General features: G+C 46.0%; 2 protein-coding genes across 2 annotated transcripts in view; one reads left to right on the forward strand and one right to left on the reverse strand.

The window, feature by feature from the left end:
- GPLD1 (glycosylphosphatidylinositol specific phospholipase D1) overlaps window positions 1–20548 on the reverse strand; it is a 79805-nt gene that overhangs the window by 42703 nt on the left and 16554 nt on the right. Inside the window, exons 3-5 of the mRNA XM_079935379.1 lie at window positions 17786–17956; window positions 17088–17235; window positions 1989–2106 (exon numbers count right to left, since the gene is read on the reverse strand). Coding sequence (XP_079791505.1) covers window positions 1989–2106; window positions 17088–17235; window positions 17786–17837 — 318 coding nt within the window. The 5' untranslated portion in view covers window positions 17838–17956. The remainder of the gene's footprint in view (window positions 1–1988; window positions 2107–17087; window positions 17236–17785; window positions 17957–20548) is intronic.
- On the forward strand, window positions 6930–17121 carry LOC307193441 (succinate-semialdehyde dehydrogenase, mitochondrial-like). Its single transcript, XM_079935376.1, has 3 exons — window positions 6930–7306; window positions 13223–13306; window positions 15515–17121. Exons 1-3 carry the CDS (start codon window positions 6980–6982, stop codon window positions 15830–15832), a joined length of 729 nt encoding a protein of 242 aa, XP_079791502.1. The 5' UTR covers window positions 6930–6979; the 3' UTR covers window positions 15833–17121.

Genomic DNA, 20548 nt, shown 5'->3' on the forward strand with positions numbered 1-20548 from the left:
CCAATTTTTTTTTAATTCATACAACAAAAATATAGCCACTACCATATTATAAGCACTTATACCATAAGAGAGACAAGGTCACAGCCCACAAATAACCTGTATATAGGATTCCAGTGATTTATAAACCCAAATCACTGAATGAGGCCAATTCTAGTAATTAACTCACATAAATGTCAACCATCCACACAGGCCTACGTAAGAGGTGAAAACAAGAACCAGGATATTTATGAAATCTAAGTTATTAGTAAATAAGTGTTGTTTTAATTGCCTTTTATAGAAAAATATTCAGTGTGCAGATTAGGAGTTGCCTTCAATTATGTCCACATAAACATGTTTATTATTTTTTATTACATGTTTTATATTGAGCATATATTAGATTAATATATATTAACATATTATTAGCACCTCTGTTTTGCAACTACTGAAGAAACAATTATCTGATTTTTAAAAATTTTTAGATTTCATGTCTAATTTTTAAAATCCAAAGATTAAAAACTTGAATATTCCCACTTATATTTGTTCCTCTTTGGCCCACTGCTATAATTTCAGCAATTTCATTTTCAGAGAACTTAGATGTGCAAAATAATTTAGAATTCATTAAGAAGTTCAGCCCTCTCATTTTGCAGAAGAAGGAGAGAGAGAGAAAGTAAATTGTTCAGAGTCACTCATGTAGTTTACAGCAGAGCTGGTACTAGAACCTAGGTCCAATTTCCTTTTCCACTGTCGCCTGACTCCCTTTTAGCAATAGATGTTTGGGTTTCTTAATAAATTTATTTTATTTATTTATTTTTGGCTGCATTGGGTCTTCATTGCTGCGCGTGGGCTTTTCTCTAGTTGCGGCGAGCGGAGGCTACTCTTCGTTGCGGCGCACGGGCTTCTCATCGCGGTGGCTTCTCTTGCTGCAGAGCACAGGCTCTAGGTGCGCAGGCTTCAACAGTTGTGGCTCGCGGGCTCTAGAGCGCAGGCTCAGTAGTTGTGGTGCACAGGCTTAGTTGCTCCGCGGCATGTGAGATCTTCCCAGACCAGGGCTCGAACCTGTGTCCCCTGCAATTGCAGGCAGATTCTTAACCACTGTGCCACCAGGGAAGCCCAGCAATAGATGTTTAATGGAAAGAACACTGGACCAGCTGTCAGGATATGTAATTCTTGACCAGGTCACTAACAAGTGAGCTGTGAAAACTCCCTGGGATCAGTTTCCTCTGCTGTAAAATAAAGGAACTGGACTCAGTGACCTCTAGTGTCCTTTCAGATCATAGAATTCTGTGATAATATAGTTCTTGCCCAGCTGAGCTCAATATTCTAGGTGTTTTGCATTGATAAATTTTTATATTTTATTTGTAATCTTGCTGTTTTGAATCTTCTAGAAGTAGCATAACTATAAAATATTGTTATTGTTTTTATCTAAAGAGTTAAAAAACATTACAAATACATTTTGTCCAAGAAACAACTTTTTGTGTTACCATTTACCTCTATCCAGGTAACTCAGCCTTTGCCCCTGAGCTCATAGGCACTAGCTTGCTGTACCCGTGTTCCCCAAATACTGCCATCATTCTGGGCATTTCTAGTGCCAGGGACCATTCCTTGCCCTCCCTAAAGCCAACCATCTTTAAAGCCACTTGACTCAGGGGACCCACTCCCGTGGCCACACATGGTCCTTTACATATACTTGGAAATGTAAAAACAAGCATAAATTCCTCACTCCTACCATATTCCACCCGTCTTTCTCCTCTCCCACTCTGTCAGTTCTTCTGCTTCATGGGAACCCCTAGTTTATCCAGTTCCTATTTCCCCACGCAGAGAAACAGCCAGGGACCCAAAGAGGCTTCCTGTTCCTCCACGGACCTCACCCCAGTAGTCAATCCCCAATCCTGGACGACTCCATCTCTGGCTTTTTCTTCTCCACTGCCCCACGGCTCAGTGCAGCAGGGAAACTCATTATCAATACACGCGTTAGACTTTAAATCCCTTAACATTTCTGACAGATATACTGTCCTTAATACCATGACAAGGGGTCGGCACTTACCTATTTCTACGTGTGTTGAAATGCCACACGGTGAACTTCTAGGGCAGAGGGAGCCCAGTGCAATCAGCACTCCTGACCAGAATCTGAAAGTAGACATGCTCTCATTACTCCCTGCTCCTATGGTGACGAGAAATGCTCAGAGCTGCGGCAGCACGGAGTCTGAAATCCTGGCCCAGACCCACTGCTTTCCCGCTAAGCAGGTCACTGACACGGGAAACCCAGGCTCATTTCAAAATAATATTTTCCAGTGAAGTCAACTGTTTAACTACTGTTTAACTTCACCAGAACAGCAAACAAACTCCACCTGGGAAAGAAAAAAGCGATAAACTGAAATCTAAATGCCTCCAGGTGGTGCATTCCCATCTTCTGACCCCGCTTTCCCCTGGATTTCTTTTTAACATGAAATCTGGACGGAGACACAAGCAAAGTTGTCTCCAAATATTCTTCGCTTTCTTTAAAAAAAAAAAAGACTCACCTGTCTCTATTGATAATAAGTATATTGGACCACCTCACCTTACAAGAGCCGATTTCTCTTGCATCTTTCCACACGTACGTCTGGTTACCCTGTCTCCTTAGCCTCTGAAGCCACAAGGGCTGGGAAATCTTTTATGACGATCAGCTGGAACCAGCTTCTCTTTCAGTATCTGGCAACAAATTATGACACTTGTGTGGGATTGATTACACAACAGCAGCCACTCCTGGTCTTTTTATCTCTGGCTATTCTTATAGGGCTTATCCAGAGCTTGCTGCCTGGTCAGATTCCTGCAGCCCAAACAAAGATGCCAATACCACTGTCGGTGGGTGGGGAGTGGAGGGGCAAGTGGGGAGAGACAGATTTAGGACCAAGAAAGGAGGATTCAGAAAATGCTAGGTTCAGAATACATCTGACAAAGTATCCAATCTATAGCACTTAACCCATGGGAAACATTAGGTTTAACTCTTCATAGAAATGATGGTGATCTTAAAGCTCGGATTATGCATATTATACCTTAAAAACAAGAAAGGAGATTTTAAAAGAGTGGGAGGACACGGTATTCCTTCTCAGGTTAGCCAAACGGAAGAGAAGAATAGAAGATGGGATGATTTGAGACCCTGAGGTGTCTGCCAAGTTTCCTCTGTAACCCTAACTCTGCATCTGCAAAGCCCCAAGGAAAGGAATCCTAGAGCTCTCCCTCAACCCTGATGGCATGAGGCCCTGCTGCTCCTGTTTGTAGGTCAGAGGCCATAAGCTGATGTGTTTTGTTTGGCAAATAGGGTGTTTTATAAATTTAGGCCAACTTTTTTTTTTTTAATGGGGAAAATTCACATAGAAACTTAGATTTCTAGTTCTCTTTAAAAAAGCAAAACAACAAACTGGCTACATGAACTGACATTCCCATGTGATGTGACCACCAGCTGAAGCTGAAGAGCCAGCAGTCTCCCCTCCACAGACAGAGGGTGCCCTCCCCACGTCCTCCAGCCCGCCCCACACACACGTGTACAGGTTGCCATGCCCCTCTGGCCATCAGAGGCCATGGAGTTTGCTCCCCTGTCACTCCGGGCTTTCCAAAGCCTGCAAGTGAGGGGGAGGCAATTAGAACTTAGGGCTCTAGTAAGCCCAGAAGACCCAGGAGTATTCGATGAATAACAGTAAAGGGTTGCAAAGGGTCGACAGGGAAAATGTAACACTGCCTGAAGACAATATCTAATCAGGTTTAATAAAGCAAACCTATCCAAAAAGCACCAGAGAAAGAAATGGGTTCAGGGTTCAGTAACTAAGCCATATTAATGCCAAATTTCTCATTACATATATTTTTTGTGTTTAAGATTCAGAATGACTTAATTTTAGGTATGTAATAGAATGGGAGGGAATTATTTTCTTAGGCAGTACAGTGTGATGGTTTTGAGATAGGGCCTTTGTAGGACGATGCTGCTTGTAACAAAGATATGACTTTTAAAGGAAAGTTAAAATGGAGCTGGCAATATTAAGAAAACTACCTGACAAAGGTGTATGGAATTGTTTTTCTTTCTACCCCACTCCCTCTTTTCCTAATACAGGTGGCTTTGTTATATAATAGACATCATGAGTCTACCATTTAGAGCTTTTCTGGAAATAGAGACACAAGCTGAGAGGTAAACATGCAGGTATATTAAGGAATGAGTGGGGAGATACAGGCTTGAGAGCCACAAGGCCTTGGGTTTTATTTGGGTCCCTGTTCTGCTACTTTCTATTGGGGTGACCTTGGGCAAGTTACTAAAAGTTTCATTGCCTCAGTTTCCTTACTTATAAAATTATCCATAAAAATGGGGATAATAATGCCTACCATATAGGGTTGCCGTGAAGATCAGATGAGTATATAGGTAACATGCTTAAAAGAGACTGGTATAGGGGTTCCCTGGTGGCGCAGTGTTTGAGAGTCCGCCTGCCGATGCAGAGGACATGGGTTCGTGCCCCGGTCCGGGAAGATCCCACATGCCGCGAGCGGCTGGGCCCGTGAGCCATTGCTGCTGAGCCTGCGCGTCCGGAGCCTGTGCTCCCAATGGAAGGGGCCACAACGGTGAGAGGCCCGCACACCACCAAAAAAAAAAAAAAAAAAGTGACTGGTATACAGTAAGTGTTTAATGAATGTTAACTATTATCATTCAAAAGAAATGTTCCCTTTCTAAAAGATGCACCTCAGACTTCTATTGAGTAACTATATTCCTTATTGAATTTAAAAATAAAAACTTTACACTCAGATATACAGCAATATACCTTTTATAAGTTTAGATTGGTGTATGAAGCCAACACAGGGTAGGACTTTTGAAGTGAAGGTGGGTCTCCTTGTGCAGTTAAATGAGATAAAATTTTGAGGTCCAGAAACTTTTGAGATAAAGCAGACAATTTCAGTTCGCTTCTGCACAGTCTAATATGTTGCTGTCATCATAGTGCCCTTATAGTGAATGGAAGAGAGGATGGAGAAAGTGAGAATTAGAGGTAGAGGACAGGGGAAAGCCAAGGGGAAAGGAAGAAAGGTCCCTGTCACCTGGTGGTCTTATCCTTTTAAGCCCTGGTGAACACAACTGGCCAGCTCTGGGCGGGCCTAGAAGCAAGCCCGGAACCAGGAGGGAATTTTTCCCACTCTAAATAGGAACTTGCAAAGAGCACAGAACAGTGAGTTGGGGAGAAGGGCAGGGGACATGGTGAATTTCCTAGGCCCTGGGCACTCTTGCCTTGGTTGGGGTGGGGGGGAGGGTCCCTTCCTTCATAAAAATAAACTTTTAAAAAATCACATTTTACATCTGCATTGGTATAAAGGTTATTAATACTGAACGTAAAAGCTTATTTTTTTATTCTGATTTTATAAGAAGGTCAATATTTTTGTGTTCCCCTAAACGTCCTATGGGCCCTAGGCAGAGTGGGCACCGTTTGAAATAGAACCTTGCAAAATAAGTTAAAAAAAAAAAGTAATTTTGGATCGAGAGAGGCAGCCACAGCGGACTTCACTTTTCTGGGACTTAGTTTTTGCTCAGCAGAATGGATTTCCCCAACCCTTAGAAATCAACTATCCGTAGAGCTCCCTCTGCAGGCCGTAGGTGGAAGCACACCAGCTCCCCAGTCCCGAATGTGATACCCAACCAGCTGTGGCCTCCATCAGGACTGCCTCTCACCTCCCAATTCCTTCAGTAGAATACAGAACCCAAAAGTGAACCCACTCACACAAAAGAATAAACTCTATTTAATTAAGTGCTATTCCCATTTCTGCCAAATGTGATGGACTCAAGATTGAGTGACAGTGACTCAGCAAAAACCAAAGTCAAAATATAAAGTACCGCCTCGGCCTTTTACAAATAAAAATCTAGAAAAGGTAAAGAGCCCACAAGCTCTGCAAAAGCCAGCAAGAGACTCTCCACTCAGGAGAGATACAGAAGGAGTTTTTTGAGACTAGCGATCCAATCAACGCCTAGAGTCAGGCTTCATTTGAACCCACAAATTCCGAGTACAGGCCTGCTATTTTTATCTTTATCCTCATTGAAGTTGAGCCTTCCTTGCTACTTCCAGGGTTTTAGGCCAAGTCTAATTGTGATTATACCTTGGTTGATGATTTTGACAAAATGGTCCCACTGACTAGTAGGTGTCCTAACTTTAGTCTTACTAGTTGTTTGAACCAGGGCAGCTAGCATGGCTTTGAACACTGCTGAATTTAACGTACTGAGTAATGCTGTACTGAGCATATGTTAAATCACAACAAACCTTTGGGGGTAGGTATTGTTCCATTCCACAAAGGAGAGGAAGGAGGTTAAATAAATTGTAGAAGGTTACACAGCTTGCCAACAACAGATTCTGAGCTTAGATCCAAGTCTGTTCGTCTCCAAAGGCGCTTATATCATGGGCACCCCTGCTTGCTCCCAGTTAATGGAGAGAACACTTAGACACACACCTAGAAAAGCATCCAGGCAGCAGAACGGTGGACCACACTGCACCTCCTCGGAGAACCCTCGCCCCAAATCCTGAGCGCACAGGAGCATTGGCAATAAAGAATCGTGATCATGTCCTTAGAAGCTGGGGCAGACACCAGCATATTCATGGGCCAAGCACAAATTCCGGTGGCGGGGGAATGCCGGTTTGGGGGAATGCCGGTTTGGGGGAGTGGTGGAGAGAGGAAGCGATTCTCTTACAGCGGTTGAGGGGCTAAGGAAAAGTTAGACAAACGAGAGGGACAAAGGTGACGGCATGGCGGTCCTCAGGTGTCTCTCCCAGCGACCCTTCCCAGCTCGCGCAGGAAGCCAAGCCGCCCAGCGCTCAGGGTTAAGGTCCAGACTGCGCGGAGATGCAGAGCGAAGAGCGCGGGGAGAGGGCGCTGCTTCGCGTCTCAGCCACCTTCAGCCCGCGTCTGCCTTCACCCGGCGCGTCCCCGCCGCCGCCTGGATCCCTGCACTCGGGTGCGCACGCTCGCTTGCCTGCTTCCTGCCGCCGCCGCCGCCGCCGCCTGGGCCATGGCGACCTGTTTTCGGCTGCGGAGCTGCCTGGCCCTGCACCTCCCGCGGACGCCTCCCAGCCGGGTCCTCCGCCCCCGCGCCGGCTACCCGGTGGCCCGGATTCGCGGCTACGCCCGGGGCCCAGCGGGCCTTTCCTCGGCCCTGCTGCGCACCGACGGCTTCGTGGGCGGCAGCTGGCTCTCGGCCGCCGCCACCTTCCCGGTGCACGACCCGGCCAGCGGCGCCGAGCTGGGCTTGGTGGCCGACTGCGGGGTACCCGAGGCCCGCGCCGCCGTGCGTGCCGCCTACGAGGCTTTCTGCAGCTGGAGGGGGGTCTCGGCCAAGGTGAGTGCGCGCCGGGTCCAGGGGGCGATCGGGCTTTGCCCTCTAGTGAAACCAGCTGTCACCTCCCCTCCCCAATGCTCCGGCATACACCACGCGGACAGTCATGGTAACAAGAAAAGAGATGGCCAACAAATCCGTTTGGAGCGTCGGCTTTGTGCCAAGCCCTGTGCCGGCGCTAGGGAGCACAGCCCCAGCCTCAAGCCTCATAAAGTATCCAGTAGGTGAGGCAGAACACCAACATGCGATTACAAGCGAGCAGGCCGGTGCGTGCGTGCGTGTGTGCATGTGTGTTGGGGGTGGAGGGCGGGAAGGGTCAGGGAAGGTGAGAGCACGAGTGACTCCAGAGCATCTTCAGTGGTCCACAAGGAGGCTGGTAGTGAGTGCCTCGGGCTCGAGTCACGAACTCGGCAGTGGAGAGAACTGGGGAAAAGAATCGAGCAGGGGAAGCGACCAGTCCAGGACCAGTCTCCAGGTTTGGGGCCTGATTAGAGAGCTCCATCTATTAACTGACAGAATAGTGGAGAATTGGGGGTGCGGGATGGGGGCTGTTAGAGCATTTATTATGTGACACCTAGGAGTCAGCCCAGTGAAGTGACTGTCCACCCTGTCCGTCAGCATCCCCCCTCTGAAGGAAGATACAAATCCAGCAATAAGGTCCAAGTACCCGAGGGAGTCGTAGCTTTCATTCATCCATTAGATGTTGTCTGGGCAACTGCTATGCCACGCACTGTGGGAGGTGCTTGCCATACAGCAATCAACAAAAAAGATTCCTGCCCTCTTGGAGTTCACTTGGGGGTGAGGGGTGGGAGGGGAGTTCTAACCTGTAAACAAAACATAGCTAAACAAATATGCTAGAAGTGATGGATGCTATGAGGGAAAAAAAAGGTAGAGAAGGAAGGCTAAGAGGATCATAGGCCAGAGAAAAGGGGCAAGATGCAAAATAAGTAGTGTGGGCAGGTGTATTGGTTTGTTAGGGCCGCCATAAGAGTATCACAGACTAGGTGGCTTAAACAATAGGAATTTCTGGTCTCAAAGCTCAGGAAGCTAGAAATCTGCTATCAAGGTGTGGGCAGGCTTGGCTTCTTCTGAGGCCCCTCTCTCTGGCTTGTAGATGGCCGTCGTCCCCCATCTTCACATGCTTCTGCCTCTGAACTTGTCAGTGTCCTAGTCTCTTCTTGTGAAGACACTAGCTATATTGGGTTAGGATCCACCCTAATGACCTCATTTAACCTTAAAAACCTCTTTTGGGCTTCCCTGGTGGCGCAGTGGTTTAGAGTCCACCTGCCAATGCAGGGGACGTGGGTTCGTGCCCCGGTCCAGGAAGATCCCACATGCCGCGGAGCGGCTGGGCCCATAAGCCATGGCCGCTGAGCCTGTGCGTCCGGAGCCTGTGCTCCGCAACAGGAGAGGCCACAACAGTGAAAGGCCCGCATGACGCAAAAAAAAAAAAAAAAAACTCAAGACCCTATCTCCAAATGCAGTCACATTCTGAGGTACTGGGGGGTTATATGAATTGGGGGGGACCATATAACATCAGGGTAGGCCTCATTGAGGACATGAGATGCAAAGACCAAAGGAGGTGAGGGAATTCAGCTGGAGCAAAAATCCTGAGTCAGGGGCATGCCTGACACAGGTGTAGATCAGCAAGGAGGCCTGTGTGCTGAGGGGACTAACGTGGGGGGAGAGTCTTAGGAGGAGGGTGCTGGATCCAGTGGGCTGCGGAGCTATTTTAGGGACTGAGTGGGGTTTTACTGCGAGTGAGGCGGGGCTCCGTTTCAAAGGGTTTCACTCTATTCCCAGTGCCGAGAATAGACTGAAGGGGGGGCAATGGTGGAAGCCCAGAGGGCTAGGAGGCTGTGCCGGTGATTCATGTGGGAGATGCTGATGGGCCTGCACTAGGGTGGGAGCCGTTCAGGCGGTGAGCAGTGTTCTGATCAAGGATATATTCTGAAGGTAGAGGCAACTGGATTCCCTAACAGATTATTACAGACCAGGTGTGAGAGAAAGACAAGATGGAATGATGACCCCAGGGCTTCTGGCCAGAGCCACTGGAAGGAAGGAGTAACTATCCAGAGACGGGAAGTGGGTGAGAGGAGCAGCATTGGGGCGAGACTTCGGAGCTCAACTTTGGACACACTGAGTCTGAGATGTTGTTAGTCACCAAGTGAGGGTGTTAAGTAGGATGTTGGCTACGTGAGTCAGGAGAGGGAGGCCTGAGCTAGAGACAACACGCGTATGCACTTACAGCTGTGGGAATTTACAGGAAGGGCGGGCATCGAGGCTGAGCCCTGGGCCCTCTGCCGTTGTTTTGGAGCCCCACCAGGGCCCGCAGCCTCAAGCCTGCCGTGTCGGGGTGTTACAGTGCCCTGGAGCTCTTCCAGGTGCAGTCAGGTGGTCTTGCCTGGGGCTTCTTGAAAGGACCTTGGAGCGTCTTACTAAGGTAGTGGTGGGTTCGGCTTTCTAAGGAAGCTGGGTCCACCTCTGCAGCTTGGACGGTGGGGCGCAAACTCAGCTTGTAAGGCAGCTTTCTTGCCCCGAGGCCTCTGCTGCTCGCCCCGCTGCCCCCCAGCTATTTTCTGCTTTCCTCTCTAGGCCCACTCACGTCCCGCCATTCCTGGGGTCTGGCTCGTGTATCATGTCTGCCATGGCGTCCGTTGGACCACACAGCCTTCCGTCAGTCTCCCCCGAACCCGTAGCGTGGCCCGTACCCTTGTCTCGCCCTTCCCCCTTGACATCTTTTGCATTACTTCACGTCTTTCTTTTCACGCGTTTTATGACCTCCTTTCTCCACCCTGTGAACTCCTGGAGGAGTTCAGGGAAAGATGGTTACTGACGTGTTTACTGACCGCCTTATAAGCTGATGCATTACTTTCTTGTGGCCTGCTGTAACGAATCACCTCAAACTCAGGGACTTAACAAAACGCAACAACACAAACTTATTCTTACAGTTCTGGAGGTCAGAAGTCCAAAACGGGTTTGCAGGGCTGCATTCCTTCAGGAACTCTAGGGCTTTCCTTGCTTTTTCCAGCTTCTAGAAGCCACCCGCAGTCTGTGGTCTGTGGCCCCAGAGCACTCCAACCTCTCCTTCTGTATCACGCCTCCCACGCTGCCTCTGCCCCGCCTCTCTCCCTCTTATAGACATCCTTGTTGGTTACACTGGCCCCACCTGGGTAATTCAGGATCATCTCCTTACCGCAAGGTCCTTAATCACGTCGGCAGAATCCCTTCTGCCTTGTAAAGTAATATGTTCACAGGTTCCAGGGATTAGGCTGAGGCCCTCTTTGAGGGCTTTTGTTGTGCCTTCCACAGCTGAGTACTGTTCTTGGTGCTCCAGGTGCGTTTTGTTTAGTCCTTTCAATGGCCCTGTGAGGTAGACAGTCGAGCCATGCTGTGCACGAGGAAACTGGCTTACAGAGGCTCCTGGTTATGTAACTTCACTGTTGCTCAAGTGGAGGGTCTGGGATTTGAGCCCCACGTTACTCCATCCACCACCAGCCTCCCCAGCCCCCTGTCTGAGGCCTGCACACTTACTCAGATCCTTACAAAGGCTGGAGAAGTTTCCTGGGGCTGGCGTCACAGAGTACCACAAACTTGGTGGTTTAAACCACAGAAATGTGTCACCTCAGTTCCGGAGGCAAGAAGCCTGAAATCAAGGTGTCGGCAGGGTTGGCTCCTTCTGAGGGCTCCGAGGGAAGGAACGGTTCCAGGTCTCTCTCCTTGGTTTATAGATGGCCATCTTCTCCCTGTGTCTCTCTGTGTCATCTTCCCTCTGTGCGTGCTTCTGTCTTGTCCAAATTTCCCCTTTTTATAAGGACATCAGTCATAGTGGGTTAGGGCCCATCCCGATGACCTTGTCTTAACTGGATGACCTCTGTCAAGACCCCATCTCCCCATCTCTGAGGGGCTGGGAACTGGGACTCCGACACGCCTTTTTTGCGCAGGCGCAACTAACCCATAACACGGGCCGCGCACACCGAGGGCAGTTTGTGGCCTCTGCTGGTGTCTGTGTTCAGACTGGACCCTGGGTTTTCTGCCAGCAAGCAGAATCTGCTTTTTATTCTTACCGTTCTCATGCTTTCCGTGTTCTTCTCTCATTCTCTCTCAGACTCTGTGTGGTGCTCTATTCCTTGCAGGCCATTTACTCACATTTCTTTTTTTTCTCTAATCCAGGCCTCCTAGATTTTAGTCTTTCCTTTCTTACCCAGAATAAGTCACAGCACACAGGCCCACAGTCATCAGATTCTTAACCAGTGTTGCACAGAGTGAGGGTGAAATTACTGCAGTAATACTGTTTTAAGAGCTGTCAATGCCTGTTCTCTGGGGGTTGGAGATTCAGAAGACTTCATCTCAACAACGCCCTTGAGAGCTAAGATAACGAAGCTTATTAGCTTATCCAAAATAGGGAAGGGAAAGAACCCAGAGAAAGATGGTTAGTGGTGCTTACAGTCTCAGGCTCCCTGCTCATGAGTGGAATGAGAAAATAATTTAAATCTTAACACCTGCTGGATGGATTAGGATGACAGAATCACAAACAAGCTTTGCTCGTTGCTGTGGGCAACCTTTCAGCAGGTAGGAATAAACCAAAGATTCTCCTTTGCTTCGGATACACCTGTTTGGATGCAGGAAGCCAGAGCTCGGGGGCACATCTTCCTTCGGGGCACCTCTGTGTGGCCTGGTTGACCTGGATTCTCTGGGCCCTCTTTTTTTTTATGGTTTTATATGAGTTCCTTTAAAAAAAATTTTTTTTGTTTTTCTTTTTTTGCGGTACGCGGGCCTCTCACCGTTGTGGCCTCTCCCGTCGCGGACCACAGGCTCCGGACGCGCAGGCTCAGCGGCCATGGCTCACGGGCCCAGCCGCTCCGTGGCATGTGGGATCTTCCCGGACCAGGGCACGAACCCACGTCCCCTGCATCGGCAGGCGGACTCTCAACCACTGCGCCACCAGGGAAGCCCTAAAAAAATTTTTTTTAAGAAACCATTTCTTCCATAATATACTTAATAATCCAATGTATTCATTCATCCTTTTATCTTTGGAAATTTTAAAAAACTGTGATAAAATGTACATAACATAAAACTTACCATTTTAGCCATTTGCAAGTGTACCGTTCAGTGGCATCAAGGGCATCCACGGTGTTGTGCCTGGGCCCTCTTCTTAAGTGTGCAAAACCCCTTCAGATGCCTTACACACCCTGCAACCTCCACCCCAGTCTGTGGGACAAATTTAACTAGCCAGTGAGTCGTTAAAATAAAGAACTATACTTGAGGACATTGTGTTGAGTGAAATAAGCCTGTCACGGGACAAAGGCTGTATGATTCTACCTATATAAGGTACCTAGAGCAGTCCAGTTCACAGAGACAGAAAGTAGAATCGTGCTTGTCAGAGGCTGCGGGGAGTGGAGAGTTATTGTTTAACAGGTACAGAGTCTCCGTTCTGCAAGACGAAAAGCATTCTGGGGATGGATGGTGGTGACTGTCGCACAACACTGTGAATGTGCTTAATGCCACTGAACTGCACACTTAAAAATGATTAAGATGGCAAATTTTAGTGTATTTCACTGCAATGAAACATACCTTTTTTTTAAAGTAAGGAACTATACCTTAGTGTCGTGAAAGTTATTCATATTTACCATAAATAGTAACAGCTGTTCCACAGAACTTTTTTCTCTCTTACAATTTATGACTCCGCACACCTTGTTAGATGCAACTTGAAAATTGGATCTTTGTTATCACTTATCAAAGAAAGATCTGTACACCTGAAACAAATATAATGTGTGTCAATTATACCTCAATTTAAAAAAAAGGTCAATGTATGTCTCCCCAAGAATGAGACCACACAGCAAATATTTTAGGAAACTGAAGATTATTTAATAGTCTCTCTTACACTTGGCATTTTACTATTTTTTAATTCTTTTTCAGGAGAGGAGTTCTTTACTTCGGAAATGGTACGACTTAATGATACAAAATAAGGATGACCTTGCCAAGATAATCACAGCTGAAAGTGTAAGTTCAGGACGCTAACTTACTACCTGAAGAAATTGTCCGGGAGTTCTTAGACTGAAGCATGGGGAAGCCTCTAACTTCAGTGCTGTAGCTAAAGAAAACGTGAATTCCTTGCCTAACGATCAGATATCAGCTAATTCTTATTTTGGGCACAAAATTAAGTCAGGCACGCCTATTTAATAATATGCAAGAAATAGATTTTGAGTGGGACTGCGTGAATACTGCTTTTCCACCATTCCAGGTTTTTAGCATGTGATTGCGTTGATTGATTTTTCATGTTGTTTTTGTACATTTTCAAAGGTACCAGTTTTTTGGTTGCTCTAATAAATTACTCTCCACCGTTCACAACATTTAGAAGATGTTAGAAGGAAAAAAAATTGAAGAGGCAGTTCTAGGTTCCTCCTCCTAATTGTAAACATATTGAGAATGCAAATGACGATTGTGGCTCAGGGCGGTCTTGAAACTGTTAGGTGTCATTTCGGGGGCCTCCAAGAAGCCTGGTCCTTTATGTCTCAGTGCAGAAACAACAATTCAACGAGAGGCAAAGTGATAGATAAGAAGTGATTTAGGACTTCCCTGGTGGCGCTGTGGTTAAGAATCCGCCTGCCAATGCAGGGGACACGGGTTCGAGCCCTGGTCCGGGAAGATCCCACGTGCCACGAAGCAACTAACCCCGTGTGCCACAACTACTGAGCCTGCACTCTAGAGCCCACGAACCACAACTACTGAGCCCACGTGCCACAACTACTGAAGCCCGTGCGCCTAGAGCCTGTGCTCTGCAACAGGAGAAGCCACCGCAATGAGAAGCCCATGCACCGCAACAAAGAGTAGCCCCTGCTCGCCTCAACTAGAGAAAGCCAGTGTGCAGCAGCAAAGACCCAATGCAACCATAAATAAATATATAAATTTATTTTTTTTTAAAGTGATTTATTAGAATAGGTTGCTTGTGAGGCTTACAAGCGGGCAGGCAAGCAGTGCGCTGCCCCAAGTACTTAGTGGGTTACATTTTTATAATCAAAGGAAGAGAGGGGAGGGGGGAAGACCTTCTTTGTCTTTCTTGAGTAGGTATCACGTTTCCGTCATCGGCTCCGCCTCCACTTCGAGTTTTTTGTCCCTACATGGTCAGGCCAGGACTGTCATGGCACTTTGGAAAAATTATTTCAGGTCTCACTACAATGAGGGTCTTTCACTTTGAAATGTCCTTTCCATAAATGATTTTTGTGTGTGCACAGAGCATGTGCTGGGGGTCATTAACTTGATGACACCACCGACAGGCTGTAGGTCTCATGCCACCATTGTTTTATTGTACTGGGGCATGTCTCATGCTTCTGTTGTATGATTTTGTTGCTAATCAACTGAGCTTGATTTTGTTAAGCAAGCCAATCTGGCTGTGATGCTAAGCGACTTGTTCGGCTCTATGAGTCAAGCAAGCCCACATTGTTTCAGGATTTTCCCATTACTTTCTTGAGTGATCATTAACCTTACTGTGGTCTCCTAAAGTCCCCTCTCTATCTACAGTCCCCTAATGGGGTTTCTAAGCTGACTGTTTGATTATCCTACTCAATTCCTATCAGCCTGGCAGGCTTCCTTCCATCACCATTTGTGATTCTGCTTTCTAAGACCCACACTGAGGTTAGTGTTGACTTAAAATATATTCACAGCCTAAAAGTTGAGAGTTTTGTTTTATTCGGCGGGAATTTTTAGGACCTCAAGCCCGGGAGGCAGCATCTCAAGTAACCCTGAGAGAACTGCTCTGAGGAGGTGAAGTGCAGAGCCAGGTTATACAGAAGTTTTGCAACAAAGAGCAGGTAGTCTGAATGTCAAAAGATTATTGTAAAGAAAACCAGATCCCAAGTTAAGGAATTTAGCGCTTTTCTTTGTATGGGAAGATGCAAGAGTCTGGGCTCACTGAAAGCATTCCTTTGATATGCACCTCAGCTCTCTGGGGCCAGTATCCTGTGTTTTCATATCCTGAGTTCACTCAGGGCTCACATTGGAGGGCTGCAAATCGCTGATGACTGTGACATTCTTTGTTTACTGATGTGGCAGGAAATATTCCATTTCTCATTAGAAATTTCTCAACTACCCTGTGGGTTTTGTAACGGGAGACTTTCCTGCTCTGCTTGCATCCTCGAAGAATTTAGAAACTCAGAATCATGCTTTCGTTATTAGAAGGTAATGAGTGTCACCTTTTCTGATTTAATTTAGGGAAAGCCACTAAAGGAGGCACAGGGAGAAATTCTCTATTCTGCAAATTTCCTGGAGTGGTTTTCAGAGGAAGCCCGCCGCGTTTACGGAGACATTATCTACACCCCAGCAAAAGAAAAACGGGCCCTGGTCCTCAAGCAGCCCCTCGGTGTGGCCGCAGTCATCACCCCAGTATGTGGCAGGATCTGCAGGCTCCTAGGGGAGGAGGTTGAGTGGGGTTTGAGCAGGTGTGCTCATCCTGTTAGCTCTGTCACCTGTTCTTGGCTTCCTGATGCCATTGCTGCATGTGGAGGTGTGTTTCCTGGTCCTCTGCGATAGGTGTGAGAGGTGTGGTGGTGGCCAGGGGGCACTTCTAATGCCTGCAGAAGGGGACTGACCCACTGGAGGACCCAGGGGCTCCTCTGACTTAGCATAAAGGCTTCTTCTTGGCATTGCCTAGTACATCTAAAAAGATCTTTGGTATTTATCAGTTTTTAAAAAGACTTAAGATTTGACAATTTTTAAATGTGCTATAGTTTTGAGAAAATTTTATGCTTAATTTATGGTTATCATCAACAGCAAAGTATTTATGTATCTACCAGCAGGCACTGGGCCAGGTTCTGAAAGTAAAAAGGCTAAAAAAAAAAAGATATTGTGTCTGCCTGGATAGGGCTGCAGTATACTTGTGGGGCACCCAGCTTTCTCTACATGAACTGCCTTTCTTGGGTCCACCTTCTAGATCCCATATTAACTTCTCTACAGTGTCTGCCAGCTGGTCTCAAGACTGCTTATCTTTCCCCGCTCACCATAGTTACAGAGAACTGCCGCCCTCACTGCCTAGACTGACCAGGTTTGACTCAGAGCCGACTCTCCACTAGCTGTGTGACCTTGAGCAAATTACTTAACTGCTCTGTCTCACTTTGTCCAAACCTGCAAATGAGGAGAAAAATACCAACCTCATTGGGTTGTGATGAGGATTTAATTAATTATAGTTTAAAAGTGCTTAGAACAGTGCAAGGGACAGAATAAGCACTATATGAGTTTTTGCTGAAATAAAACATTGTTACTATAGATACACAGATGTGTACAGAGAGCTATCTATAAATATATATAGAGAGAGAAAAGTAATATGTCATCTACCATTTTCAAAATCACCTTTGCTAATATTTTCCCCCCGCAGGGTCAGCAAACTATGGCCCTCAGGCCAAATCCAGCCTGCTGCCTGTGTTTGTAAATAAACTTTTATTGGGACAGAGCCACACCTATTCATATACGTACTGTATTGTCTGTGGTCTTGAGTCCTCGTGACAGAAACTGGACATCCCAAACGCCTAAAATTTTTACTACTCGGCCCCTTACAGAGAAAGTTGGCTGTCCCCGGTATAGATGATTTTGTAGTGTTTTAAACTCTGAAGATGTTTCCTGTCTCTATGAGCCTTTGTCTCCCCAGTCCCTGCAGTCAGCAGGTACCAGGTGTTCTGAGAGTTCACCTGTGCAAGAACAGCTCTGCCAGGCAGTTGTGCACTGGAATTTGCTGGCTGACTTCCCAACCTGCCTGCCTTTGGACCAGGGGGCAGTCCTTCCTCTCACTTACCTCCTCTCTCTTCTGATCCAGTGGAACTTCCCCAGCGCCATGATCACGAGGAAGGTGGGGGCCGCCCTGGCAGCAGGCTGCACGGTAGTGGTGAAACCTGCCGAGGACACGCCCTTCTCTGCGCTGGCCTTGGCCGCGGTGAGCCTCTCTGCACAGAGTCCAAAAAAAGGATGTTATCTGGGACAGAAGGAAAGACTTTCGAAACCTTCTTTGCCTGCGTCTCCTGTTTGATGGTGTTGTGTTTTAATTCACTAGCCATTATTTTAACCCAGATGATGTTCTTTTTAGAAAAAATAACAGATGGGAGAGTTTTCTGTCATCTGTAGGCAATGTATTGTTTAGGCTACCCTAAAAATGATATCTAGCCATCATTTTTATTAAGTCATAATAATGTGACTAAAATGTGGGCATTTCTCAGATTCAGGGACCTCTTATTTACCGTTCCCTTCTCCAGCTCAGTCTGCGTCATATCTTGTTCTTCTGTTTAAAACCCTCTAATAGCTTCTCATGTCTCTCAGAGTAAAATTCAGGCTTCCTGCAGTGGCCTTCACTTTTTTAAAATTGGGAATGTTTGATAAGTTTCTCCTGTTCTACACATTCCCCTTCATCCTTTTCTGTCCCTTACAATTTATCTTTTGAAGAAGCGAGACGTTTGACCGGTAGAGTTCCCCATAGTCTGGGCTTTGCAGATGGCATACCATGCACTGGGTTCCTCTGTCTGCTGCACTTTCCACAGATTGGCAGCTGCATCCAGACGCTTCCTCAGACTTGGGTTCGATCCCATTTTGTGTCCTTTTGTCAGGAGGCGAGTAATGTCTGGGTGTCTCCGTTTTCATATTTGCAGCCATTGCTGTGCAATGCCACTCAGTCTGTTAATTCATTAGGAGTGCAAAAATGGTGATATTTGAATTCTTTCCTCTTTCTTTCATTTATTCACCAGACCACTTCTATAAATCAAAGCTACCCATCATCTCCTGTGTGGTTACCCCATGGTAAATTCCCATAGGAAAGACAGTATGTTTGATTCTTTCTTTTTATTTAGTTTTCCAAATTAATGCATCTATTCCTATCATCTGCCTAAGGCTCCCAATTAGTCTGTTAGTAGCATTATGTGCTAGTAGATTTTAACGTATTTGATGAGTTTCAGTTTGCTGTGGTTATTATCCTTGAGGAAGCTCAGATTGCCCCCAGTTTTGACCAATGCCAGCCTCTTCGAGTTGGCTCTTCTATCTTTTAACATAACTCTTAACAGTTTTTGAGACCTTCCTTGCTAGTATGACAAGATATTTTAGACTTATTATATATATTTCTTGCCTCAGACCTGGGATTAACCATTTTTGCAGAAAGCCCTTATTTCTTCTGGTAGGAAATTATATTTTAAGACTACATTTGGGGCACTAGGGATGGTCATTGCTACTAGTTGGTCATTGTTTCTAGGCCTTTTAGTGTCAGGGCTAGGAAATATACATATATGTATTCTCACACACACACACACACAATAAAATAGTGCTTAAATTCATACAGAAACTTCCAACAACACATTCATATTAATATCACATTAGCACTATTAAGAATCTTATTTCAGTTCCAAATATATTCTGTCCCTAAAGTCAGCCTAGTTTATTTTTTTTTTTTGCCATTACTTTTTAGATTAAAACATCTATTTATTTCTCTTTTCTGTTTTTCCAGTTTGATCATTTGCTGCCACGTTTGCTGTTTCTCTTTACAGCTTGCAGACCAGGCTGGAATTCCTCCGGGTGTATACAACGTTATTCCCTGCTCTCAAAAGAAGGCCAAGGAAGTAGGGGAAGCACTTTGCACGGATCCCCTAGTGTCTAAAATTTCCTTTACTGGTTCAACAGCCACCGGAAAGGTATGTGACTCAAGTCTCAAAAAACCAAATAGCATTCTAATATCTTGTCTTTATAGAGTACCAAAATACTATTTCATCTCGATCACCATTTGTAGGAAGATTTCTGGCAGAGTGTTAAACGCTCTGTCCCATAACATAACGTCCAGTCATTTTCCGAAGATATTTGGATGCTGCTTCTTATTGTGACATGACCTAGGTTTCTATTTGACAAAACTGAAAGTTTAGGGGTAGACAAGGTTCCCATTATTTGTTGCATGTGAAGTAGCTGAAAGTTGTCCATAACTTTGGAATTCCCATAACTCTGGAATGCATGTTTCTTTCATAATCTAGAATTAAAGAAATGGATGTCTTAGAATTGAACAAAAATTGTGTTCAGTATAAAGGTGCTTACAGAAATAGAAAGGTCTTTTTTTTTTTTCGTTTTTTTCCCCCCCTAATATGTTGAAAAGTTCTTTCCTGAAAACTTCATTTGTGTGCCTGTGAGTGTATTTTTACTTATCCTTTTAAATGTTCAAAAGAGAAAAAAAGCAGAGGAGAACAAAAGTTCTTATTTATGGTGTTTCTCTCCAGATAGTATACTTTTTTCTGCTGGTATTTATATATACACACACACACTCATGCTAGAGACGTACATAAACATATACCAGATAAAAATAATATAAATCTAATCTGAAAGTTTTGGTGAAACTGGTCATTTTTTGACACCATAAGAAACAGGAGAGAATAAAGCAATTTTGGTAGCTCCCAACCATAACCACATTTGTCATGCCATAAACGCACACTTGGGAAGCCTGCCATTCATTCCAGAAGCAGGAATTTTTAGATCCATAAACTGCTACCACCCTGATCAATGGATCTTGCAGAGCAAACTTACTCTCAGAGGGTTTCAAGATATCAATAGTTAGAGAAAAAGAGGCCTGGGAAAAAGGGTGGTAAACCTTTGCCATTGAAGCCAGAGAAATTCTCAGATGCTGGACAAAGGCCAGCCACTCATTACTCAGCCTCGCTTTGCTCAGTGAACTATCCCCATTGGATAGTGTCGACCATGTTCCTGCCAAGCCCAACTGTGCCTCTTAAATTATTTCCGCAGGACAGTGATTCACTTCAAGTGGTTTAAAGGGAAGAGTGATAGGAATCACTGATAAAGGAATAGCCAGGGGCCTCTTCTGAGCTGATCTTTGCAGAGGATCAGTGGCTAAGCTCCTGATCTTGCAACGTAGAATCTTGCCTCTACTGAACCCCATTCCGTCAGCCTGTTCTGGAGATGCTGCCCTGCCCTCACTCCTTCCAGGGGCACCACCCCTCCCGGGGCCTGCTGCGGGGACAGCAGCCATGCTTTATAGCACATGATACCTCATCTGTTCCCCCACAGAGAATTCAACCATGAGTGGTCATTTGACCCGAGGAAAACAGATTCATAGGCTGGCCAGTGACCTAGGACGAGTGACCTGGCCATAGAGAGATGAGCTGGGCACTCACGTTCCCTTTCTAGGGCTTTGAAAGCTGAGATCCTGAGAAGGTCAGCAGGGGGAACTGGAGCAGAAAGGATTCCTTAAGACGTAGCAGGACTGCAGGCAGTGCCACAGGG

This window comes from Stenella coeruleoalba, assembly GCF_951394435.1.
Source record: "Stenella coeruleoalba genome assembly, chromosome: 10".
NCBI classification, from domain to species: domain Eukaryota; kingdom Metazoa; phylum Chordata; class Mammalia; order Artiodactyla; family Delphinidae; genus Stenella; species Stenella coeruleoalba.